This window comes from Myotis brandtii, unplaced genomic scaffold (genome assembly GCF_000412655.1).
Source record: "Myotis brandtii unplaced genomic scaffold, ASM41265v1 scaffold278, whole genome shotgun sequence".
NCBI lineage: Eukaryota > Metazoa > Chordata > Mammalia > Chiroptera > Vespertilionidae > Myotis > Myotis brandtii.
The window spans coordinates 938,346-965,548 of NW_005360594.1; the positions used below are offsets into that span (position 1 = coordinate 938,346).

The window sequence follows — 27,203 nt, forward strand, 5'->3', positions numbered from 1 at the left end:
GCCCTCGCTCCTCCTTGGCGGGTCTCGGGTCCTCGGGGCGCACCCGGGTCCCTCGGCTCCCGGCGTGGTTTTGTGCGAGCGCGCGCGCGTTTTGACTGTTTGACGTCGAGCTTAGTCGTAGCTGCTGGTGATGAGTCCCTTCTGGGCTCGTCTGTTGATTTTCTTCCTGCTTCTAGTTCGGGTTTGGGTCAACGGGAGGGATTGGAGAAGGACCGCAGACGGGGAATTTCCCATCAGAATTGTTTTCCTCGGACGTTTCCTCAATGTTGCGTTTCAGCTCACAGCTTACGATAAACACTGCGATTGTTTATATGCACAGGTTTTATATGTACCATTCTTTCACCAAGTTCAATAAAAATGTAAGTACTGTTTTATTGTCTGTTCTTACAGCAACCAAATTTTAACTAAGCCGATACGCCGGGGGTGGGGGGGGGGAAATAAGGTTATTGACTTTACTTTTGGGTTTAGTGTCCAAAGTGAACAGTAAAGGTAAATCTCCTGATGAACATTTTGCTTCATTTGTGATGACAAGCCTCCAAGACTGTGTCGGGCTCTACCAGGTCGTTTGAGCTGAAAGATAAAAAGAAACATTTCTTTGATACTCAAAGGATTATTAACTCGGTGTTCATTTAAATTTTATGCCTAAAATTTCAGTAGTCTCAGCAATGTGCAGTGTCATTTGGGCACGTCTAGTCATTCTGTTGTACATCTTAATTGTATTTGGACTCATTGTTTCAAATGTTGTGAATAGGGCTTCATTGTAACATTAGTTTGAAATGACCTTTTGAAAGAATTAAATGTTTGCAAGAATAGTTCACTTGCTAACACAATAATTCCTGTTTATCACGCATTAGCATTAGTTGTCTACTTAAATTTTTGGTGATTCAAACGTCCAGTCTTGCTGCAAACATACCATGTCAGGGGTGTGTGTGTGTGTGTGTGTGTGTGTGTGTAATTTTGGAGTAAAACTTACCCTACAATACTAAGGCACTGATTTTGAACATTACCTGTAAATCTTGGCACATTTAGTAATGGCATTTAGTTGAAATTTTTATTTTAAGTTTTGAAAGATGTGAATTTGGTGTCTGTTCTTTTCAGAGTAGCATGCATATTGTGTTGCATATGTTTAAAAAATTGCATATTGTTTAGAAATATTTAACTCTACCTTAATTCTCACTGTATTTTTTGGTCTTTTTTTTTATCACAGCTATTTTTAGAATGCTATTCTGAAAGGTGTGTATAGAAAAATGGACCATGGAAGACTATATACTATTTGTGGATTGTCATTAGGATCTTTTTGCTAAGAAAAGCCTTTGAAAAGGTCCTTAAAATTTTGTTTTGGATTGGAAAATTGGAAAGAAAAGCTTCATAATTTAGATTGATTCTTATTTTCATCTCTTTGATCATGTCTGATTTGGTTTATTAGATTGGCATATAGGTTTGTCTTGAACAGTATGTATTTGTATCCATTTTGGTCTCTTGCATCCTTTGTTTCTTCTACTTTTTCTCTTTTAAATTTGTGTGATTCTTGATCTGTTTCCATTTTCCTAGTATTTCTTGTGCACAGAACTTAGGTCAATGATGGTGTTATGAAAGAGAGAGGAAGTCTTTTTGGTAATAACATTTACATTGAGAGAATTAAATTTATATTTAAATTGTCTGCAATGGCAGTAGTGAACTAATGCATACTAATATAAATGTGGCTTTCCTTAAGTAGCCCTGGAAAATGCTTGTAGAAATCACAAGGCAAAATAGTTTGGAAATTCTTTATGTGGCTACAGATGTCCCATTTGCTGAATCAGGCTTACTTTTCTACATCCAGTAAATTATCTCTCCACAGGTCTACACATATCATTTTGAATCCTCCCTCTTTCATAATTTGTCCCTGTAACATGGTTGGTGTGCTTTAAAACAACCATCTTGCTTACAGCTAAAATTCACAGCTTTAACTTGAAGTTGACTGGTGAACTCCAGGTTACTTGCATTCTAACTTTCACTATTTTATTTAAATGCCATTGTTCAATAAGAAAAGCTAGAATATTAACTTCTATTACCCTATTTAATGTCTTTATATGTGTGTGGAGGTGAACTTCAGCATTTTGCATTGACTTGTTATTAACAGGATAATTGAAATCTGGTGTTAATTTCTATTTTGAAAAGTAATTTTGCACCGTTCATATGTAATTGTTGTCTTTTTACCTTTACTATTAAATCAAAAGTGGTTTTAATATCTGTGTACGTACACTTACATCAATTGCACAGCCTCACTCTTTTATCTTTTTCCCCCTATTCTTTTAGGGTGAAGGGGGTGGTCTCAAATTGAATGTGAGTCACTTTTAAATTCATACTCCCCTGTATCATTGGGAGAAAAAAATTTTTAGGGTTATAATGGAATGGTATAGTAGAGTAAACTTAAAAAAGCATGATTCATCACAAAGTAAACTGAACACCAGTCAGTAAATTAAGCCCTAACAGGCTTAAATTATAAGATGCTGGAGATAAGCTTATTTAATTTTATAATCAATATTATGCATTAATTATATTTTTACTGTTTTTGTGGAGTCATTTTCCCACATTGACAAATTTATAAAGTAAAAATCCTATAAAATTCAAGTGCTATTTTATTGAAGAATAAAATTAGTTTCAGCATGTTTGTGATCCAGAAACTGATTTATCATTGAATTCTATTGTCATTTTACCTTGTAGAGTTGGATCACTATCAGCAGTAAATTAATTTTATGTGTAACCTAGGTAGATAAATCTACCCTTTGCTCACTGGACACAGTGAGGTTTATGTAATTGGGGTTAGTAATTAAAGAATGTCTTTGCTGGATCAAGCTCAAGATAAATCTAGTAAAGTATGAAAGCCCTGGCACCAACAGTGCCTCCAAGGTGTATACTATAGTAGAGCATCTTCCCCTAGGTCAATCTTAAGAGTAGATGTTGACCTAGCTTCTCTTAGAAACCCTGCTCATTAATTTGGTTAGACAAGTTTATGATGCATTTGTTTCTTACATTCCAAGTCTAATGAGTTCTCTTAAGATGAGGTTGTAGTAAAAAGCACACTCTTCTGAGTATTTTGTTGGCGACGGTCTGTTGTCATAGCACTCACCCTCTACTTTCCTTAGTTCCTTTGCCTTTTTTGAGCTGCAACAATCAAAACTGTACATAATATGCCAAATTTAGGTGATTTAGGTGAACTGTAATTCTCTTTAAGGTCCCAAGAGTACATGGTTGGCTAAGGACAGTATTCAAGACTTGTGATTTTAAGGAATGACTTATAAGAATGAATGCATCATTTATCTCATGTCTGAGTTTGATTTTATACATTTAAGTTTGGTTGGTTGGTCAGCTTCTACACATAAGCAAATTTGTATTTGCTTGTGCTAAAATTTGATTACCACTTTTTGCTTACAATATACATAATCTTTCTCAATTGATTTGGCTCTTGACTAGTAGATAGCATTTGAAAATTGGAGGTTCTCTTATCTATCTAGAAAAATGCTCACTATCTTTGTTCTTTGATAACATTCTCCCATAATTTTTAATAACAGTCCTTTCAGTAGAAATTTATGATTTTTTTAAGTTAATGTTAACCAGTTTATACCATTGCCTTTTGTGAAAGAAAACATTTGGGGAAATTGATTAGCTAAAGAGTCTTATTTAAATTTTTATTGTGAAAGCCCTAATTTTTCTCAAAGATAAGAACGTAGATAAAGTTAAATATAAAAACGCCTCCCTAACACACGCTCTCTAAAACTATAAAGTAAGCAATGTAAAGGGCAGGGTTTTTTTGTTTGTTTTCTTTCTCTTTAGCTTTGCTTACTGTTGTATTACCAGTACCTCTCATAGAACAGATATTCAGCAACTATTTGTCAATAGAATAGATCTAATCTTTTTTTTTTAAATCCTCATCCGAGAATATTTTTCCATTGATTTTTTTAGAGAGTGGAACAGAGAGACCGACGCTCAGTCCCAAACTGGCTAGGGTGAATGGGTCTAATCTTGTTGCCCGCAGCTTTATTAATGAATCCTTACACATTTTCCTCTATATATATATCCTCCCCACAGACACACAATGTTTTCTTTTATTATTGAAAACTAATGTAGGCATGTGGTAAATGAAATCGGTACAAAAAGAGATATTATAAACCTTTCAATCCCAGTGTCTAGGCCCCCTGCCCTTCAGCATTGGCTGTTAACAGTATTTGTGTGCCCTTTCAGAAATACATTTTGTTTGTGCAGGCATATATGTACATATATTTATTTTTCAGCACAGAAAAAGGTCCCTCCCATACCCCAGTTCTTAGAACCAGCACACAGCCTCATATAAAATTGGATTCATCCTAGTTGGGGTTAGGTGTGGCTACTTCTGGGGAAGTAATTTTTAAGATGGCACCAGAAGGGGTGGTATAGATTGACCCAGTGGATCAAACTGGCAGTGGTTTAGCCGACCAAGGGACATTTGACAATGTCTAGAGACGTATTTTCGTTATCATAATAGGTGTGAAAGGGGTACTATTGGCAAAAGTTACCTGGTCCAAAATGTCAGTAGTAGTGAGGTTGCAAAAACCCCACATTAACCAGTCCTAAACAGTTGAGTGAAGGAGACTGAAACTATGTTATTTTCACGAAATTAATTTTAAGTGTTTGGTAAATTTCATCTGTTCAGTAAGAAATTGCCTATTCATCTGTAATTCCTCACGGACCTTAAGAACAAAGATCACATTTGTAATTTTTTTAATTGAGGGTGTTAGGGAAACTTTGATAAAATTTAAAGTTTATGTTTAGTTTGTTAATAAATGTTGCCTTTTTGTGAAATACTGTTCTTAGCCTCTTGTTTGAGTTTGTTATGAATTTGACAATTACTTACAAAATTTATTTTTTCTAATTTGTCTTCTAATATTGTTATTCTAATTTTAATTATGTTCTAATTTTGTTAAATCTATCAACCTTTTGCTTTATTTTATTACCTTTATGCTTTTTTGAAGATAAATGTTCCCCATATTTATTTACTGATATGGAAACAGTTCTTGGGTTTTTATTGTTTTTGTTTTTTTCCTTCTTAGGTTTATGTTGGAATGTGGTTCCTACATGCTTGTTTGAAGTTGATGTACTCTTTTTTTTTTTTACATGTGTTTTTATTGATTTTTTGAGGGGGGGATGGGAGATGGAGATGGAAACATCGATGGTTATCTATCAGCTGCCTCCTGTACACCTTCTACTGGGGATCAAGCCCGCAACCTGGGCCTGTGCCCTGACCAGGAATTGAACCAGTGACCTCTTGGCTCGTGGGTTGAAGTTCAACCACTACGTCACACCGGCCAAGCAATATATGCTTTCTTAATTCAGATAAGGAAGATAATCATAAAAGCTAAATACTTTATCGAAACACACACCAACAGAGTGACAAAAGCAAAAATCACAGCCAGATCTAGACTCCATATTTCATGCAGTTATCACTATGTCTCCCTCAAGAATCTATTTCTAGAAAGCTCATCATAGCACTGAAATTTCTCACTGAAAGTAATATGTATAAAGCTTTTGTGATTCACCAACTACCTGCATCAGAATTATCAGGATGTTCATTAAAAATATGCTTTACTGGCCTGGCTGGAGTGGCTCACTTGGTTTGTGCATTGTCCTGTGCACTGAAAGGTTGCCGGTTTGATTCCTGGTCAGGGCACATTTGTGAGTTGCAGGTTCGATCCCCAGTTGGGGCATGTATGAAGGGCAGCTGATCGATGCTTCTCTCTCTCTCTCTCTCTGACCTCTAGTGAGGATTAAAGAATAATAATAACATAAAATAAACTGTGTAATCAGAATATTTATGGTGGGACTTGGGATTTTTTAACAAGCTTCCCAGGTGATACTGATGGCTGCTCAACTTGAAGACCCGTTTAAATTTTGCTTTTTTCCCCTGTGTGTCTCATAATCCATTGTTAATGCTCTGGTTTTGTGAAATGAGTGGTTGTTTCTATTATAGCTCACTTCTACTCTGCCTTTTAATTTAATAAAAGCAAATTAGTCCAAGAATAGTCTTATATTATAAAACTAGAGGCCCTGTGCAGGGGTTCGTGCACAGGTGGGGTCCCTCAGCCTGGCCTAAGCCCTCTCACAATCTAGGACCCCTTGGGGGATGTTGGACTGCCGGTTTCAGCCCGATCCCTGCCTGCCTACAGGGATGGGGCCAAAATCGGCAGTCCGACCCTACCCCCCACCCCCGCCCGAGGGATATAGCATTGCTGAAGTGGCAGGTGGCTGGGGAGAATCCCCAGTTGGGGCTGAGCACAGCTCCACAGCTGCTCATCCCGCCCCGCTGCGCCTGCCACCATCTGGTAGTGACACAGCTGTGCTTGATAGCCATAAGCCCAGCTTTTGGCCGAGTGGCTCTCCCCCTGTGGGAGCGCACTGACCACCAGGGGGCAGCTCCTGCATTGAGCATCTGCCCCCTGGTGGTCAGTGCACGTCATAGCAACCAGTCATTCGGTCCTAACGGTTACTGAGGCGCATATATATATATATTTATAATATTGATTACTACAACTGTGAAATACTGTATGCTTTCCAGTAGAACTTTCTACAATAATGGAAATACTCTGTATCTTTGCTGTTTAAAACAGTAGATACTAACCAAACACGTTTCCTTGATTATACATTTGAGATGATTAGACTAGATGATTTCTAAATTCTTTTTTAACATAAATTGCATGGATGAAAATTTAAGAACCACTATGTAACAGGCACTTTATCTCAGCTAAAGTATTCTCCTCCTGAGAAAACAGATGCAGTTACTGAGTGACTTGTCCAAATCTAGCAGCCATTATGTAGTTGGCATTCGAACTCAGATCTGTTGCCTAATCCCATGCTGTATTTTTCTCACTTTTGTCCTACCCTAATATATGTTTAAGAAATAGGGCACACTAATAATTGATGCCAGTAATTTCTGAGGATGAGTAGACAAGTAAATAATGAAAATACTCTCCGATTTTGATTTTACCTCATTGGACAAAATCCAATAAAGTCCTTTTTTGAATTAGACCCCTAATTCCTCTTTCAGCCATATTCCCCTCCCCCTCTTTGTTTTTCCCCCCTATGTGGTGCTTTCTCCATTTCATGTGATTATGGTCTGTCAGGTTTTTATGATTCAGCTGAAATTACAACTTTTCATAAAGTATTTCCCAGATAACTCCACTCTTTCACTTCTAAATTTTTATCTCTGGTTTTATCATTTAGGTCCTATTCACATTCCATTGTATTCCATCTGTTTGGTGTCCTTTAGTGCTGAGGGAAAACCATGCATATATGAGGTGAAGTGTTTATAATTATAAAATACAATAAACATAAAACCACCAGATGTATAGCTTAGTGAATTATAAGGCAAATAACCTTTTTATCCCCACTCAAGTCAAGAAACTTTGCTAACTACCCCCAGAAGTGCCTCCATGTGCCCCATTTTGCTATCAAACCCTCCCCTCCACAAAGTACCAGTATTCTTATGTTACAGTAATCACTTTTTCCAGTTCATTTATACTCTATCACCCAACTTTGCATTCCTAAACACCATAGTTTAGGCAAGACTAAGGTTTGATCGGTCTTTTAAGTCTCAATATACAGTTTCCCTTCTGTCCCTTTCTTTCACCTAAGTTTTAATCTGTTGAAGGACCTAGGGCATTAGATCTGAAGAATTTCCAACTGTCTGGAATTTGTTCATTGTATACTCATGGTGTGGTTTATCATGTTTCTTTGTTCTTGTATTCCCTGCAAATTGCCATTTGGATCCTGAAATTTGATCAGATTCGTATTAGATCCCTTTGGCAAAAGTACAGGTGGTTTTGTGTTCTTTCAACAGGAGGCACCTAATGTCTGGTTGTCTCTCTTTTTGTGGTGTTAAGCAGCTATTGACATTTGATGCCTACATTCTTTTCATTCATTTTGATACTCTAATTCTATCCTTCTTCATTAATTAGAATATTTTTATAATGAAATGCTGTGATTCATATTGAAAAGGCAAGGTAAATATTTGTTTCTTGCCCTATATTTACTACCTTGTTGAGGTGTAATTCACATACCACACATTTCACCTATTAAAAGTATACAACTGAATGTTATTTTAGTTTACTCACAGAGTTGTATATCAGTTTTAGAAATTTTCATTACCCAAAGAAGAAACTCCATACCCTTTGGCCCTCTATCCCAAGTCCCTCCAACCTATTCTGGACATTTATAAATGGAATCGTACAGTAATGTGGTCCTTTGTGACTGGCCTCTTTCACTTAGTGTGCATTTTCAAGGTTTGCCTGTGGTATAGCATGTATCAGTACTTTATTTTTCTTGAACTACCATTATACCACATTTTATATACATTCATCAGTTAATCAACATTGGGTTGTTTCCACCTTTTGGCTTATTATATTGCTGCTATGAACATTTATGTAAAACTTTCTGTGTGAACATGTCTTGCTTTCTCTCGATTATATACCCAAGAGTAGAATTGCTGGACCATATGGTAACTCTATACTCCAATAATCTTGGATAGCTTCCTCATTATCTGTTATTGCAAGGTATTCCAGGCTCATTTGTACATTTTCTGTTCCACAGCTGGAATGGCCATTTCTTTAAAAAAAAACTTGCTTTCTTTTAGTAGCAAGTGGTATTTCAAGATTCCAACTTGGACACTAGGGATCATATTATGTTGGTCTTGTTTCTAGGCATCTTTAATGAAAAGAGAAAATACATAGTACGTTAAATATATAGTCACTGTGCACATCAATATATTAAATTTTGTTTACGCATTAACGTGAAATATACATATACATTATTATTATTATTATATATATATTATATATATAATAATATATTTTTATTTTAATATATATTTAAGATACCTCAGGAATTCATTCTGATTCAAAACAACATTACTTTTTGTTAACCTCTTTTATATTACCTCTACAAAAGGTATGACCTTTCTTTCACTCCAAAAATCTTAGTTAAGTCTCAGAATAACAGTACTACCACCACCACCATATTTACTGAGAGCACTTAAATGATTTTGCTTTGCTCTTGTTTTTCATCCCTGGTTTTAATTCATATGTCTGCATTATCTTAAACAGCCATTACAAAACTCTTTTAATCCTCATTTAATCTTGGTTCTGCATGTAACTATATATTGTTCATTACCAGTGCTTATGTTGAAGTCTATATTTTTGATAACCATCCTAATGGCTGTGAAGTGGAATCTCATTGTACTTTTGATTATCATTTCTCTTACGGCTATTGATGTTAAGCATCTTTTAATGTGCTTATTTGGCTACTATGTCTTTTGGGGGAAAGTGTCTATTCAAGTAGACATTTGTCCATTTTTTTAATTGAGTGTTTTTTGTTAAGTTTTAGGAGTTTTTTATATTTTGGATATTAACTCCTCAGGTAAGATATTAAAAGGTTATCTTTAGTCACTTCAGGAGTTGATTCACTAATTTCTAATCACTACAATAGACTATCATTTAAATGTACTTTATTAGGGTTAGTCCTTCTAGGAATAATTAATATACTTGATGTTTATTCTGTTGAACAAGGAAAAGAATCTATCTGGGAGAGTTTATTGATAACATGAAAAAAGCATGTGATATTTTTTCTTGATTTTTTTTTTTTCCAAATTGAATCTGAAAAGAATACCTATAAAAAGTTTTCCAAAAAGCTTTAAGGTTATTCTCAAACATGGTGCTCCATGTGCCTAATTACAGGGATATTGACTTATGGAGCATATTGACCATATATTACATGAGTCTTTATAAAGTCTCCTTGAAGCAGGTTTTTCTTTTTCAAAAATTAGATGATTGTAAAATATTCAAAGCTTTTCCATATACACATGCACACACATACATACATATGTCTGTTAGTACTAATAGTTCAAATGCTTCTATGGTGGCATTAGCTCATTTGTCCCAGAACTAAGACAGTATTTTGAATGTTTGCATTGACCAAGACACATAAAGGTCTCTGTATAAAGACTGACTTTTTGTCATTTATAAATTGACTTTGAAGGCAGTTAGAACAGGAATTCTGAAGATGTTTTTAGTATATAAAATTGGGTAATTTTTTTAAGTAAACAAATTCCATCACTATACCTTACTACCCTATAATATTTGGAGGTATTAAACTTAATATTTTATACTTAAATAAGTTATGGTTCTAGTTATAAAGCTGACATATTAAGTACCTATGTGATCGCATTTAAGGAAATACATGCAATGTGAAGCATTTAATACATTTAGATCTGTTTTAATGTAATTTTAATGAATTTTATATTCAGAATGCCAACTATAGGTTTAAACCTATGCTAATATATATGTCTATATAAACATTAGCTAGGAGTTAATTTCCTACTTACTATGTTAATGTGGTTACTTGAAAAATCATAATTACATTACATTTATATTTGACAGTGCTGGTTTGGACTATAAACTCTTAAAAGTAACACCAGGTAACTACTAATGGAAAGTACTGTATAGATGTTTGTATCTAATCAACAAATAAATTATAGTAGAATTGACAATGGAATTTGTTCTATGAGAAAGAGTGCACATTCAAACTAATTTTAAATTGACTCATTTATAAGTTGAAAAAGTAAAAATGGTAATTCTTTTCTAGTCAAGAATCTTAAGATCATGAAAACTGACATAGTTCCACGCTTGGGAAAAAATAGCTGAGCCCTGGTGGGATGACTTAGTTGGTTGAAACATCATCTTGCACACCAAAAGCTTTAGGGTTTGATCCCCAGTCGGGGTACAGGCAACCAATCAATGTTTGTTTCTCTCTTTTCTCTCTCTCTCTCTCTCTCTCTCTCTCTCCCTCCCTCCCTCCTCCCCCTCCCTCTCTTTAAAATCAATAAAAACATATCCTCGGGTGATGGTTTAAAAAACAGCTGAGAGAGCAGGAGAAAGTTCTGAGGATTTGGGAGCAGTCTTTAACTGGTGCTTTGGCCCTGACCGGTTGCTCAGTGGATAGAGTGTTGGCCTATGGACTGAAGGGTCCCAGGTTCAATTCCATTCAAGGGCATGTACCTTGGTTGGGGGCACATCCCCAGTAAGGAGTGTGCAGGAGGCAGCTGATCATTCCTCTCTCATCGATGTTTCTAACTCTCTATCCCTCTCCCTTCCTTGCTGAAAAAATCAATAAAAAAATATATTTTAAAAAATCAATAAAATATATATTTTTTAAAAAATGGTGCATTGATTCAGAGAGGATTCCAGATTTTTATACGCTCCCCATATCCTTAGGTAGATCCTGTAGTTTTCATTACTATAGTTCAGTGATTGTTGTTTTGAATGCCTAATAGGAGTATCTATTTAAATTAATATGGTTCATTTATGTAGACTTGAACATAGTTCAAACTATTTTTGTTAACCAAACAAGAAAATTAATGATTTTCTGAAATAATTGCATAAGTCAAAGTGAATGAATCGGTGTTTAAGAAATGGATATAGCTCAGCTCCTGTGGCTCAATGGTTGAGCATCGACCATGGGACTAAGAGGTCTCTGGTATTCCCAGTCAGGACACATGCCTGGGTTTTAGGCTCAATCTCCAGCAGAGGGTGTGCCGGAGGCATGCATCAATGCATTGATGTTTCTTTCTTTCTTTCTCTCCCTTCCTCTCTAAAATAAATAAAAACATTTTAAAAAGAGAAATGGATATATACTTTATGAAAATGAAACCTAATTTAAATTAACAAATGTGCAATAAAGTTATACATGTTTATCAGTATTATATTGTGATTAGGCTTTTGGTTTCCTTGCAATTTGTTGGTGTGTGTACACTAAATATTTAAAAGATATCTATAACATTAGCATCTTTTTTAAAACATCTATTAAGATATAATTCACCCACATAGAATGTATAATTCACAGAGTTGTACAGTCATTATAGTGTTGTTTATATTTTCATCCCTAAAGAGAAACCCAGTATAGTGTTGTTTATATTTTCATCCCTAAAGAGAAACGCAGTTCACAGTTTCTCCCTCTCAACCCTGGGATATACCTTTCTCTATCTCTATAGCTTTGCATATTCTGAACATTGCATATAGCTGGAATTATGCAATATGGTCATAGCATAATGTTTCCAAGATCCATCCATAGAGTAGCATGTATCAGTACTTTATTCCTTTTAACGGCTGAATAACAAAAATTCCATACATCATGGGGATATACCTCATTGATGGACATTGGGATTGTTTCTATTTGGGGTCTGTTATGAATAATGCTATTGTGAACATTCGTGTACAAGTTTTTGTGTAGACACATGTTTTCATTTCTCTTGGGTATATACCTGGGAGTGAAATTGCTGGGTTGTATGGTAACTCTAGACCTCAGTAATCATGGAGAGTTTTTTTTACAACATTTAGAAAAACTGCCAAACTGTTTTCCAAAGTAGCCACGCGATTTTATCTTCCTACAAGCAATGTGTAAGGGTTCCTATTTCTCTACCTCTTTGTCAACACTTAGTATTGTCTTTTTTCTTTTTTAATCAAAGCCATCTTATTGTGGCTATCCTAGTGAGTGTAATGTATTTCATTGTGGTTTTAATTTGCGTTTCCATAATGCCTAATGGTATTGAACATCTTTTTGTATATCTTCTCTTGAGAAATGTCTGCTTACATCCTTTCGCCATTTTTTAATTTGTGTTGTCTTTTTATTAAGTTGTGAGCGTTATTTATATATCCTGAGTAACAGTCTATTATCAGATACTAGAGGCCCTATGCACAAAATTCGTGCAAGGGGCTCGGCCTCCACCACCGCAGCAGCCACCTCTGCTTCAGCCCCTGCCGCTGTGGCTTCGTCCAGAAGGTCATCCAGAAGGACTTCTGGTCTAATTAGTATATTATGCTTTTATTATTATAGATATGATTTTCAAATAACTTCTCCCTGCTATGGACTATCTTTTGCACTTTCTTGATGTTATTTGTATCACATGCATTCAGTTTATATTTCTAATAAGTTTTATAGTTTTAGCCGTCACATTTAGGTCTTTGATCCTTTTTGAGTTAGTTTTTGTTTATGGTGTAAAGAAGGGAACTGCCATCTTCACTTTTTTGCATGTGGATATACAGTAGTCCTATCACCATTTGTTGAAAAGACTATTCTTCCCCCATTGAATTATCTTGATATTCTTGTTGAAAAATCAGTCTACCATAAATATGTTTATTTTGGTCTCTCTATTCTGTTCCATGATCTATATGTCTTTCCTTATGCCAATACCACATAGTTTGTGTGTGTTGTTGTTTTTTAATTTTAATTTTTCAATTATAGTTGACATTTAATATTATATTAGTTTAGGTATACAATGTAGTGATGAGACATTAACATACACAGTGATCACCCCAATAAGCCTGGTATTCATCTGACACCATACATATATACTAGGTGTACCAGTTAATTGCGGATTTTGTAATCAAAGAAAACACTATAATTTCAAGAGAAACATCTGAAGTACTTTATTCAAAGTAATGAAGTAAAATAGCTACACATTTCCCCCATCTTTCAGGTAATTTGTGGATACCATCCCAATAGAACTTTTCTTATTTTGAGGCAGACCATTCAGAGACCCAATTTTCTACTTCTTCCTACATTTTGAAGTGCTGCTCAGAAAGTGCATGTGCTATCGATTGGAACAAGTGGTAATCTGAAGGAGCAAGTTCTGGTGAATACAGCGGGTGGGTTAATACTTCCCAGGCAAGATCTTTTAACGTGCCTTTAACTGGTTTTGAAGTGTGTGATGGTGCGTCATCATAAAGCAAAATTACTTTGTCGTGTCTTCTGGAAAATTCTGGTCGTTTTATGATCAAAGCGTCGTTCAATTGATTATTTGTTGTCGTTAGCGATCAGTATTAACGGTTTCACCTGGTTTTAGAAGCTCATAATACACCACACCTTCCTAATCCCACCAAATGCAGAGCATTGTCTTCTTTCCGAAGCAGTTTGGCCTTGCAGTCAATGTTGGTGTTTGACCTGGATCAACCCATGATTTTGTGCATTTGGGATTCTCAAAATAAATCCACTTTTCATCGCTAGTCACAATTTGATGCAAAAAAAGACTTTTGTGCCGTTGAAACATTTTACTGATGACTTTTCGGTTTTCCATTTGTCTTTCGTTCAGTTGATGTGGCACCCATTTTCCTTCCTTTAAAATCTTTCCCATTGCTTATAAACGATTGGAAATTGTTTACTGAGCAATGTTTAATCTTTCTGCAAGTTGTTTTTGAGTTTGACACGCATCTTCATCCAATAATACTTGTAATTGTTGGTCCTTAAACTTTTTCGGTTGACCTGGACGTTCCTTGTCTTTCACATCGAAATCATCACTTTTAAAGTGTTTAAACCAGTGTTCACATGTATCTTGAGATGTAGCATGTTCACCATAAGCTTCCTCAAGTATACAATGACTTTTTCTTCAAAATAATGAATTAAAACTTCTCCCAAATGCTCTTTTTTTGGCACGAAATTCGACAACCTTCAGCAAATTTGACATATGAAGTTTTGAAGCTTGCTGTCAGTGCATGAATTTCATGCACCGGGCCTCTAGTTATAAATAACGCTATAATGAACATAGGGATCTCTGTCTTTTCAAATTAATGTTTTGGGTTTCTTCGGATAAATACCAGAAGTAAAGTATTTTGTCCAATGTAAATATTGCTACCCAGCTGCTTTTTTTTTTTTTTCCATTTCTATTTGCATGAACTCTCTTTTCCCATTCTTTACTTTCAGTTTGTGTGGTGTGTGTTTTGGGGGGGAGGCAAGGGGGACAGAAACATCTAACATCTATGTGAGGGAGAAACATCTAGGTATGTGCCCTGACCAGGAATCGAAATGATGCCCTTTCAGTATGCAGGACGATGCTCCGGCCAGGGTAATCTGTGTATCTTTTGATCTGAAGTAGGTTTCTTGTGGGCAGCATATGTAGGGGGTCTTGTTTTCTTATTCATTCCGCCAGTGTTTTGAACTGTGCATCCGATAGATTGCTTATCTCCATTTCGTTTGGTTCTTTTTCTAGAGTTTTGTCCTGTTCTTTCATCTGGGACATGTTTCTTTGTCCCCTCATTGTGTCTGTCTCCGTTTTTGTTTCTCGGTATTAGGTAGGGCCACTACATCTCTCAGTCTTAGTAGAGTGGCCTGATGTAGTAAGTGTCTTGTAGGGCCCAGTCACATCATCTCCCTGGTCACCTGAGCCAGGTGCTCCAGGAGTGTCCATTGTATGGGTTGTGTGTAGTTGAGACTTGATTGCTATTGGCACCTCAGTGGGATTGCTATTGGCACCTCAGTGGGAGGGATTGACCCTTGAGCTGATTGATGTGAGGACTGGCTGTCACTACAGGGAAGGAGCTGTTGTGCAGGGGCTGACCCCACAGAGCACGATTTGCTATAGTGGGGCTCTGCTGCCTGCTCTTTGGGTGTGTCATTTGTGGAGGTGGTTGAGTGGTGCTCTGGTGCAGTACCACATAGTTTTGATTACTATAATTTTGTAGTAAATTTTGAATTCAGGAAGTATGAGTCTTCCAAATTTGTTAATTCTCTTTCAAGATTGTTTTGGCTATCTGGGTCCCTTGCATCTCCTTAAGAATTTTAGGATCAGCTTGTTAGTTTCTGTAAAACAGAAGCTGGGATTTTGACAGGCATTCTGTGAATCTATAGGTCAATTTGAGGAATATCGCTATCTTCACAATAGTAACTCTTCTATAATATTAGTTCTTATTTGTTTAACCATCTGAAGGAAAGTGGACCTTTTTAATTTTTTTTTTTATTTTTAGAGAGAGATAAGGGGAGAGAGAGAAATGTCAATGTGAGAGCAAAACATTAATCGGCTGTCTTCTACATGCCCCTTACCCGGGATCAAACTGGCAACCTTTCAGTGCACGGGACAATTCCCAACCGAGCCACACTGGCCAGGGCAGAAGTGGACTTTTTAAGATTAATGTAGAATATTTGAGTACCTATGCAGTGTTAATGTTCTTGTTTCACAGTAAGTACTACATGAGTTTGTAAGATGGTAGCTGAAAATAGAGACTTAACTATGAAATGCTAAGTGTACTTTAAAGTATAAGTTGCTTTTTGTTTGTGTGTTGTTTTTCTTTTGTAACAATAAATAAATGTTAAAATGCCAGATAGTATTAGGCATATTTAATATATTTAAATGTAATTATGGAAGTCAAGCCTTATTCTCTTGAAGACTGCTTTTCAGCAATATTGAATACTAGTATTTTTTAGTCTTTATTAAGCCAGCTCTCTTTTAAATGTAATTAGATGTCCCAAATAACATCCAGCCTGAAGATTTTTTAAATTCTCAAGCTAGATTATCTTCTGTTGACAGTATTACATTCACACATAATTATATGAGTAGAAAAAAAATAACTAAAATACCAGGCTGAGTTAATTACATTTTCTGTAATATTGAAATGTCAGTCTTTTCAGTGCAGCAAAATTAAAGATTTAAACCACTTCTTAATATTGTGCTGGAATTTTGGTTTAATTTGCTTGAGTTTGGTAATCTTTCTTATTAGCAAATGTACATTTTGAACTTTAACATTTTCTTCTTTGGTGGGGGTCTTACTTCCCTTGTTTTTACTTATATCTAAGTTTCTACCTTTCCTTTTTTCTATTCTAGGAGTTTCTTTCTATGAGTCTTTGCTAAAGTTAAACCATTACTACTTGTCCTCACCTATAGCCTTAGGCAAGTGATTTCCAAATTTTAAGCTGTGATACCTAGAACTAGCTAGATATTTATTAATGAAATCCTTTCAAAGCACAGAAATAATTATCCTAGTCTTAGGGGAGGGATTGGTGTTGAGGCAGTTAAAAAGCTGGGAAGGGCGAATGGAATAGTTTAGGAGCCTGTTGATACTAGTACTGTATTATCAAATAGAAAACAGACTTAGAAGTGTTATCTTTGCTTCTTTTAGTGCTCTTTTGGAATTAGGACATTTAAAGTTGAGTATTAACACAGCTGTGGGTGGTTCTTAAATACAAATGTACACACAAAGTGTGTGCATAAAGTTAATTACTAAAACAAAGACCAGATGATTCACTTGAAACTGGCTGATACAGCCATCTTCCGTGACTTAGAAATTGCCCAGGCTTTTTGTTAATTCGAAAACCTTGCCTCCAACTATCAAGGTTGAAGCCAGCAATGGAGAGTGAAGAATGTCAGCAGTGAGGGCATCATCATGAGCAGAAAGGGGAGACAGCGGCCAGGAATGGGCAGGAGGAGTGAGACCAAGAGGTAGGAATGAAAACATAAAGGAATAGAAAAAGAGAAGGGGGTGAAAACAACGGCAGGGAGAAAGGAATAAAGGAATGTGGGTATAACCATTAATGTTAAGTATCATAATTCAGTGTTTTAATCTGCTTAGTTCGGAACTAAGAACCTTTAAAGAATTGAGTTTAACTGTGGAAGGAAGAGGTGAGCAAGAAAGAAGAAAATTTTTACAGCGTGTTAAATCGCATTTAAAATCTAAGCTCAACAGTAACAATACACAATTGTTTAAATTTTCAACATGTAATAACATTTGAGTCATATTACTGTAGGGCACTATTCTAAGTGCTGTACATATCTTGATCCATTTAATCCTCACCACAAGTTTACAGCAGATACTGTTTCTCCCATTTTACAGATGCAGAAACTGAACCACAAAGAGAATAAGTAATTTGCCTAGGCTAGTCAGATTCTACTGAGGCAGTCTGACTACTGTGCTGCAGCTGGCTTCATCACATCTTCCTCCCCCTCCATGATTTGTATGGTATATTGTTTTGAGAATATAATACCTCCTTGAACTAGTTGTACATTTGCTAGAGTAATGTACTCTGGACTATTTAAAAATAAATTTTTCTTCCCTTTAGTTATAGTAATTGGAGAAAGTTTATCAAACTAGGGACCAGAACACAAGGCAGATAATGCATGGTCCTTGTCCCCAGTGAACTGAATCTCAGTTAGTAATTGGTCACTTGAACCAGCCAAGTATGTACTCCAGTATTGGTGTGAATTCTTTGACTTTGAGCCAAGTTTATATGTGTTAATGAATGTTTGTTCCCTCAAAAGCCACAGACCAACTAGTACTGCCAATATTTAAAACACTTGACATTCTTATCCTTTTAATAAGCCACACAACAGAATCAGCTTTCCATATAAAAAGCAGTAGTGCCTAGTTTGATTACCTTTCTTAGTCACCTTTAAAATTAAAGTCTCACTTGGATATTTACAAAGTATTTATCTAAAAAGGTGTTTTGTTTTGTTTTTACAGCCCTGATGGAGTAAAATGTTTGCAGGCTGTAGAGAAGGAAATGTGAATGGAGTTAGTGGATTTCACCAGAAACTTTGGAAGAGTGTTGGGTATTAGTTGCACTGGAGGAGAATGAGAATTGAGCCCTATTTAGAGGGAACAGAAAGACTTCTGTGAGGAGTGTGGGTAAATACACAGGAATCTACCCTGATGATCATTCCTTAGCTCACTGAATACTTAATTTTTAAAATTACTTGTAGAATTTGAGAATCATTCACTAGTACAATACTTCGTTTACATTGAGACTCTTCTAAGGAGACAACTGTGTGGTCTGAAAGTACCTCTTCATATTGAGGCTTTCAAAAAGTCTGAAGAGGATGGACCTGTGACTGGGAATCCTAAAAGATTTTACCATGAAAAACTCATTAGAGACTTTTAAAAATGCCGTTTAGGCAAGTAAGAGAAATTCTGGATCATCTGGTAGTTGAGAAGGAGTTTAAATATTAAGTTTAGTCTAATTTGACTTTTGCCTTGTTCCTCTATTGCTTCACTCCTTGATAAATAGTTGTAGCATCTGAAAGCTGGCTTAGCCATTCCCCTTTTAAATGTGAATAAGATAATAAATGAGAGGTTATTCGAAACTGAGTGTCTTCATTTTATTGGGTGTTTTCTTGCATTTCTTACCTGGTATTGGTTCTTAGATTTTTACTGTGGCATTTGGAATACTTTGAATTTAATATTGGTGCCTTTATGTTTATATATAGATTATCCACATGTCATTCATTCAAATATATTGAACAGCAGCTGCACAATGCTAGATAATGGGAACATGAATGAATAATTCAGTCTCTGTGTTCAAGCTGTTTCTAGACTGGAGGACAGAAAGATTAATAAACCAGAAGTTAGAATACAGTATAAGTACAATGATAGAGGTATGCATAATTTTTCATTGAATAAAGAAGGGTACTTCACTCTGACTCAGAAATTTTACTTTGGAAGGAGTTGATCTTTTGAGTTAAGCCTTTAAATAGAAAAGGAGTTAATCAAAATAGGTAACAGTGGTAGGAAATTTTAAGTATGGAGGAAAGTACCAGATAGGAATAATTGTCCAATCTCGGTTATCTTACACTTTTTACATCTCAGAAATACCACCACCACCATCCCTGCTCCCCCGCCCTGGGTGACTGCTATTTAACTGGCATTTCAAGAATATTAGCTGATTTTGATATTTTTTAATTAAATCTGTTGTAAGAATACTAACAGTGTATTCTAAATTTATGAAAATTAAGAATACATTGCTTTTTTTAGCATTCTCAATTAAAAATATATTTTGTTATAATTTTATTTTAAAAGATGACATTAATTTGAAAGTTCAAGTTAAAATTATTCAGTCCTTTTAAGGTAACATTATTTCTGGTTATTTAAAGCCAAACTTACTTAATATTAGGTCTGTTTTAAAGATTTATATTTCAGGAAGAGGACTTCTAGTCATTTTTACTCATACATCTGCAAATGCATTTGGAATAGAGAAGGTTCCTTTCAGATACAAAATCTGGCAGTTAAATTTCATGTCAGTGAAATAAAGGCTCCACCTTCCCTGTATCAGAAATTTTCTCCTTTTGTTACCTACCCAAATCACATAGCATTGATTTATGCCCTTCTCTCTTTCCCTCCCTCTTTTGACATTCTTTATAGTGATTGAACCCCAAGATACAGTGAGACTCAGATGTTTATCTCTTGAAAAATAATGTATCTGAATCTTGACATTTAGACATTATCTTTCCATGAGATATTTCCTTTTTCAATTAAATTTATGGGGGTAACATTGTTAATAACTTTATAAACTTCAGGTGTACAATATTATAACATCTGTATACTCCATTGTGTGCACACCACCCAAAGTCTTGTCTCCTTCCATCACCATGAAATATTTCTCGTCTGTAATCTTAGAACATTATTTGAATTTAAAGTATGCCCATTTTCTGAGTCAGCAGTTATTTGGTTTATTAGTAAGTTCAGGGATAAATATTTGTTCAAAATTAGTGTTCTCTGTCTTAGTGTCTTTGTTAGTGCTATGTTCTTATACTTAATCCAAAGAACATAACTCAGTAATGCTTTAAAAATTGCTAATTTCTAGATCTTCAATTGGTAATGTTTCTACTCTATTAGTTTGTCTTACATGTTTATTTCCATGAAACTTTTAATGGTGTAAGTAAAGTACTAGAGATATTAGGTAGCAGTTTCATGTGCAGAATCTTCAGTTTGCCTTGTAGATCCTTTTCCTGTCTCTTAAGCAAGAGTGTGTAGCTCTTAGCCACACAGTGAGTCATTGATTAATTTAAGAAAACCCTAGAAAGTGGTGGTGGCTGTCCTAAAAGAAGGAAAATTTAGGTATACTTTACCCAGTTTTTCATCATTTTTTAAAGCTATGGCTTCATTCCTTGTCTTGAGGTGTTTTTTCCCTTTACCTTCACAATGTGCATTAATATTATTTAAACTTTCTCTTAGTTTAATAAAGTATAAGTCTTTTTCCCTTTAATATTCTACTTGCAAAGCAAGTAAAACAGATTTTATCAATTAGGGTAACTAGTTCTATTTATTGAATAACTTTATTAAAACTCTTATCAATCTTTTCATAGCCCAACTAGCAATTCATAATTTCAGTGTTGCATTCCTTTCTTGCACACCTCTCCCCTTTAGAAAGTAAGGTTTTTTCCAAAATTTGTTTTTAAATCACCAACTTTCTTTCTTTGCTGCAGATAATATCACCTACTGCATTATTTTTGGCTGCAAAAGTGGAAGAACAGGCTCGAAAACTTGAACATGTTATCAAAGTAGCACATGCTTGTCTTCATCCCCTAGAGCCACTGCTGGATACTAAGTGTGATGTATGTAAAAATTGGGGGGGTTTTTTTCGGGTGTTTTTTTTGTTGTTGTTGTTTGGTTGGTTGGTTTTTTGGTTTTTCTTTGTAGATTTGAAACCTTTTCATTATTTAGACATGATAAAAATATATCCTAATTAGTGTTGCCTTCCAAATGCTGCTTATTCCTATTACCACTTAGGAATGTAATGGCAGGAAGCAATCAGGCGGAGACATATTTCATGTATGTTCATGAATTATAATGTCATTCTGAATTATGTAAGGTACTTTTTAAGTATTTCACATTTTGTTGTTTATCCTCACAGCATACCTGTGATATGTGTAGAGGGTAAATCATTTCACCTCCATTGTTTGGGTATGTTCAAGATCAGAGATAAATAACTCAAAATTGTCAGCAAATGAAGGAATAGGAAAACCTCTGGATTTACCTCCAGACCAGTAGTTAATCTTTTTTACAGAATTGTTTCTTTATTTAATGCATATATACTACTACTTATCTCTTCGATACATAAAAATACATTTCACCATGCTTTCATGAGCAGCAAGCACTTTATAAAAATATTTTAATTTTCCTAAAGAGTAATGCTAGTTTCCAAACAACTTGTTCTCATCAGTATTTTAATAGACCTTGTTTGAAAGCACCATTTTAAAATGCTCTGATATAACAAGAAAGAATTCTGGGCCTTTAAAATCATTTTTCTAGCACTCTTATTATAGGTGAGTTCTTTATCAGGAACTTTTTTTTTTTTTTTTAATATATTTTATTGATTTTTTACAGAGAGGAAGGGAGAGAGATAGAGAGTTAGAAACATCAATGAGAGAGAAACATCGATCAGCCACCTCCTGCACATCTCCCACTGGGGATGTGCCCGCAACCCAGGTACATGCCCTTGACCGGAATCGAACCCGGGACCCTTCAGTCCGCAGGCGACGCTCTATCCACTGAGCCAAACCCGTCTTGGCTATCAGGAACTTTTAAGTACTAAGTGACTGCCAGATTATATTAATTCAGTTTGATTTGGATCAAGTTTAAGTTCCAATTAACTATATCTGATTTTATTAATCTAGATGTTGTTAAGGAAGTAGAATATTAATATAGCCATTCAAAACTAGAGAATGTATGATTATTCAAAAATAAGAACTATTTAAAATTAGTAGTGTCTACTAATTTTACAAATTCAGAATTATTTCTTGTGGTTACTTAGGATATTGTTCAAATAACTAAAATGTATGTTTTAAAAATCAGCTCAGTGAACTTTTCAAATGGGACATAAATAAAATTAAAGGTACTTTCACTCTCTGGGTTTAGTAGTATGTCCTTATATAAATGAATACTTATATGTGATATATTGTTTTCTTACTAACAATATTTCTGGTAGTTATATCATGATCTAAAAATGAGATGGCAGAAAATTTTTCATGCCCTTTATTTTCAGAGTAATTGCAGTAGAGGAATTTTTTGTTTGTTTATTTTGTTAATCCTCACCCGAGGATATTTTTTTCCATTGATTTTTTTTTTTTTTTTTAGAGATTGGAAAGGAGGTGGGGAGACAGAGAGAAACATTGATATGAGAGAGACACATCAATTGATTGCCTCCCACATGCACCCTGAGATATGTGCCTTTGACCAGAATCAAACCCACAACCCTTCAGTCCGGGAGCTAACACTCTAACACTGAGCAAAACCAGCTGGGGGGTGAATAATTTATTGAGGTTGGGTGTATGATATATTATTTTGGTATTTTATATCTAAAATTTTTCCTTTTAATCTAGAGATTATACAGCTTTTTAAAATTTTTATTTTGCCTTTTTTGAAGAGAGGAAGTTAATTCTAAAAGCAACCTGTTACTGTCAAGAAATTATCACATGAAGGTATCCTAGATTAAATTGATAAGTCTTTTCTTTAAGGTGGGTTTGAATTTGGTGTTCTTATGTGGATTGGTGCTTCCTATCTAATATGTCTTGAAGCACTAATAATATCTAGGTAAAGTTTTATATTATAGACTAGAGATCTCTTTTGTTCCAATTAGCCCTCCTTCCTTTCATATTATTATCGTTAGGTTTTTTTGGGGTTTTGCTTTATTTACAGAAGTAATTCAATTTAGACTTGCCACAGAATATAAGCTTTCTCCATTTCCTTCAATTTCTTTCCTTCATATTTATAAACTACTCTAGTTCTGTTGTAATAAATCTATAATTCTCATGAGATTTAACGGTTCCATAGTCTAGTAGTTATGTTTATCTTAAGCATTTTAATATTACTGTTTTTACCTCGCAGGCTTACCTTCAACAAACTCAAGAACTGGTTTTACTTGAAACCATAATGCTACAAACCCTAGGTATGTACTTAGGTCATATATTTTTATGTGTGTTCTTCAATGCAGTACAATAAGTCTTTACTTAATGTCATCAATTGGTATTTTAACTAAGTGAAATAACATATAATAAAACCAGTTTACTATGGGCTAATTGATACAAACAAGAGTTAAGTTCCTATGGTATAACAAATGATGTTGAATGAAATGACATTATTCAAGGGCCTGCTATATATATTCTAAATAAAGGAAAAAATGTCTGGAGTGATTTTATCTTTGATGAAAGTTTCATTTTAAAATAAAGTTTAGGGCCAGAATATTATTGCCTGGTTATAAGAAAACCATTTTTAAAAATTTCATTTCATTTCACATAAACAACCTTTGGTGAGATTTTAATGTTTTCAGATAATTGGGATCCTATGTTTCGTTCTGGCTTTGCATTGGAGAATGAAATATTCCTCTCAAACTGTTGCACATGATTGTAATGTGTACAAATATACATGGCAGGTTTTGTTCTCCTAGAGCTTATTTATAGTCAGTGTTTAATGAATGTATATCATTTTTAATGTGACATAATAGTTGAATGTTGAACATTCTTTTCTAAAAGTTATATTGTCTGCAAAGTTAGTGCAACTTAATTGGCCTCTAAAGATCATTTATTCTGATGTTTCACTTTACCATGAGGAAATTGGGGCTTAAGACAGTTTTAACTTCTGTAAAGTCATGTATTACTCCTAGAAGAACATTGTCTTTATGGAGAGCTGGGTTTAAATCTGTAGGCCTCTGACTTGGGCAAAATTCCCCTCTTTACCTTTCATGCCTCCATTCTCTATATGAGGTGGAATAATAATGCCTACCTTAACATTGTGAAGGTGATATATTAAAAAATTGCCACATAGTGTCTGTGTCATAATCATTATTTATTATGGTAGTTATTTTTATTTTATTTATTACTCCATTCCCAAATGTTGAATTCAAATTGTAATCACAGCTTCTCATAATAACTGATTATTATTACAAAAGTAGCTTGTTTGAAATGTATATCACTTGTTTAAAGTTTTTATAGTATAAAAAGATACAAAAATAAAAGTGAGAATATTCTCATTCCCTTCAAATTCAGTAATGTGAATGTTATTGTTTTAGTATATAAAGTTAAATAAATGTGAAAATTTAAATATAATGAAAGTTGAAAAAAGAAAATTATATTTTAAAATAAAGATTTTTTTAAAAAATCAGTGTGTTTGCATTATGATAGAGTCTTAAGCATGAAGAATGAATAATAGCATTTTTAAGGGAAACATAAGAATGTATAAGATACCTCTTTGGCTTTCATTAAAGTATGATTTTGCAGGTTTTATTACAGTTTTATTATGGGAATATAAATAGACCATATAGTAACTTTATAAATCCAGATTACCTATTTATTAGGATATTATTCACTTACTGCTTCTGAAGGCATTAAATGTGTCCTAACCCTACTTAAGGGTTGAGCCCTGCCCTACTTAAAGGTTGATTGGGCATTGAAAGCTTTTCAACATTTTATCTTTGGTTTTAGAAACAGTGATTTAATGAATCTTGAGGCCTACAGGTGTACTTAACCTTAACAATTTTATTATTAATGAAACATAGTTATAAGCTAACTTGCTGAAACCTTTTGATCTAAGGCATACTAAGAAAATAAGAGCACTGTATTATTTAAAAGGTCATTTCTTGCCCTAACCGGTTTGGCTCGGATAGAGCGTCGGCCTGTGGACTGAAGGGTCCCAGGTTTGATTCCGGTCGAGGGCATGTACTGTGGTTGCAGGCACATCCCCAGTGGGGGGTGTGCAGGAGGCAGCTGATCGATGTTTCTCTCTCATTGATGTTTCTGACTCTCTGTCCCTCTCCCTTCCTCTCTGTAAAAAAACAATAAAATATATTTTAAAAATAAATAAATAAAAATAAAAGGTCATTTCTTACACTGTAGCCCAAAGGTTATATTTATGAAAAATTTCTTTTCACATCTGAAAGAATTGGAATACACTTAAGAACCCCAGTAAATTCAATAAAAAGGGGAAGAGGAGAGAAATATACTACATAGTTCAATTCCCTGCTTAACATGTGGGGCAAACTTAATTGTATTTGTCATGATTTCAGTTTATTTTTAACATGAGGATAATCTCAAACTAATTGTAATTCAGAATTTTGAATAAATATTCCTCCCTGATCTACAAATAACTGATAATAAATTTTCATAATTGGAACATTGTTTTTGAGAAGAAATGATTTCTTATCAGAGGTATATAGTGATCATGTCAGTGATAAGAAACATTATCTTTGGGTTTTTTTAATAGTGAAAAATATATTACACATTTATGGTTGTGTGGTGAATGGCATTTCTCAGGCAAGTATTGTAGTGGTAAGTGATTGGGGAAAAAAGTGCTTTTCATTTCAGGTTTTGAGATCACCATTGAGCACCCACACACAGATGTGGTGAAATGTACCCAGTTAGTAAGAGGTAAGTAATCTTTGAAACTTTTTAATTAAATACAATATTTATGATTTTTGTTGTCTATAATTTATTTGAATGCTATTTTGTTCTTACAGCCTTTTCTTGAATTTTATTAAAATAAGGGAAATGTCATTTTGAAGCATTACTTTGTAGTGTTATGTATCTTCCTACTCATCTACTTCTATTTATATACACTTCAGTGAGAGTTTTATTTCACTAAAAATTTGGAGGGCTTTAAATATTCGGGCTCTCTACCTCCCCATTGAGCTATGCCTGTCCTATATTTCAGTTAATATTTAAGATGAAGGCCATAACACATGTGTACAGTGAGTAGTATTAATTTTTAATTTATGTCAGAAACTTTCATTGACTTCTTGAAAAGACTACAGTATAAGAATTTGTAGATCAACCTCAGATTTTTTTCTATAAAAAATTGTGTTCCTTAGATTTGTCATGTTTGCAAATGTTTTGCCCATGTTCATTTGAACAAAATTGATTTAATACATTTTTCACAGTTCTTTAGTATTACTAAAAATGGTTTCCTTTTTGTGTATAATAAGGAAATAATTATATAGCATGATATGTAGTGTGTAATGTGGCTATTACACCTTTTATAAACAGGAATAAGGAAGCTTTTGTACTTTTTGCTTTACTGCTTATAAAGCATGTGGAAACATTTTTCTGCTCTTGTTAATAAATCTTGTGTATCTGTTATATGCCTAGCAAGTTTTCCACTGTTGCATGTTGTTATACTGCTGCTACTACTTCTGCTTCCCATTAGAAATGTTACTAATAGCAACCCCTTAGAATCTTTAGTGTGCCTTTTTCTATTACTTCCTTTTTGAAAATTAAATTTTGCAGTTTCATTCTTTTACCACCAGATTTCTTTAGGATTATTCTAAACAAAATGGGTAAGACTTTTGAAGGCCTTGTTTTGTTTTTTAGTGTTTACCTAAATATCCTCACATTTTATTCATTCTAAATTGAATTCATTTTATACCTAGGTAGGATTTTATATTTTATGACTACACTTTCTGACACCACAAGAACTGGACCTCTAAAAATGCCATTAGCATGTATTATCATTTGTAAACTTGAACATACTTAATTATAGTTCCTGTTCTTTGTGATTATATGAATATATTTTATAGCACATTCTCATCCCCAGTATTACAGTATAGTATAGATTTGTATAGATAACTAGTGTAGATGTTGAATTAAGAAAAAAAATCTGAGTTAGTAGTTCTAT

At 34.4% G+C, this 27,203-nt stretch overlaps 1 protein-coding gene across 13 annotated transcripts in view; it reads left to right on the plus strand.

Annotated features, from left to right (window-relative positions):
* The window catches only part of CCNT2 (cyclin T2), a 38,327-nt gene that overhangs the window by 536 nt on the left and 10,588 nt on the right, over window positions 1–27,203 (plus strand). For 4 of the 13 annotated variants that reach the window (XR_001362602.1, XR_313739.2, XM_005868862.2 and 1 more), the window contains exons 2-5: window positions 278–359; window positions 21,026–21,154; window positions 23,427–23,487; window positions 25,898–25,960. Coding sequence is in view for 9 of the 13 variants with exons in the window: in XM_005868862.2 (XP_005868924.1) it covers window positions 278–359; window positions 21,026–21,154; window positions 23,427–23,487; window positions 25,898–25,960 (335 nt within the window). In the remaining 4 variants the exon portion in view is untranslated. The other 9 variants (XM_014541770.1, XM_014541771.1, XM_005868861.2 and 6 more) reach the window with 9 other exon arrangements.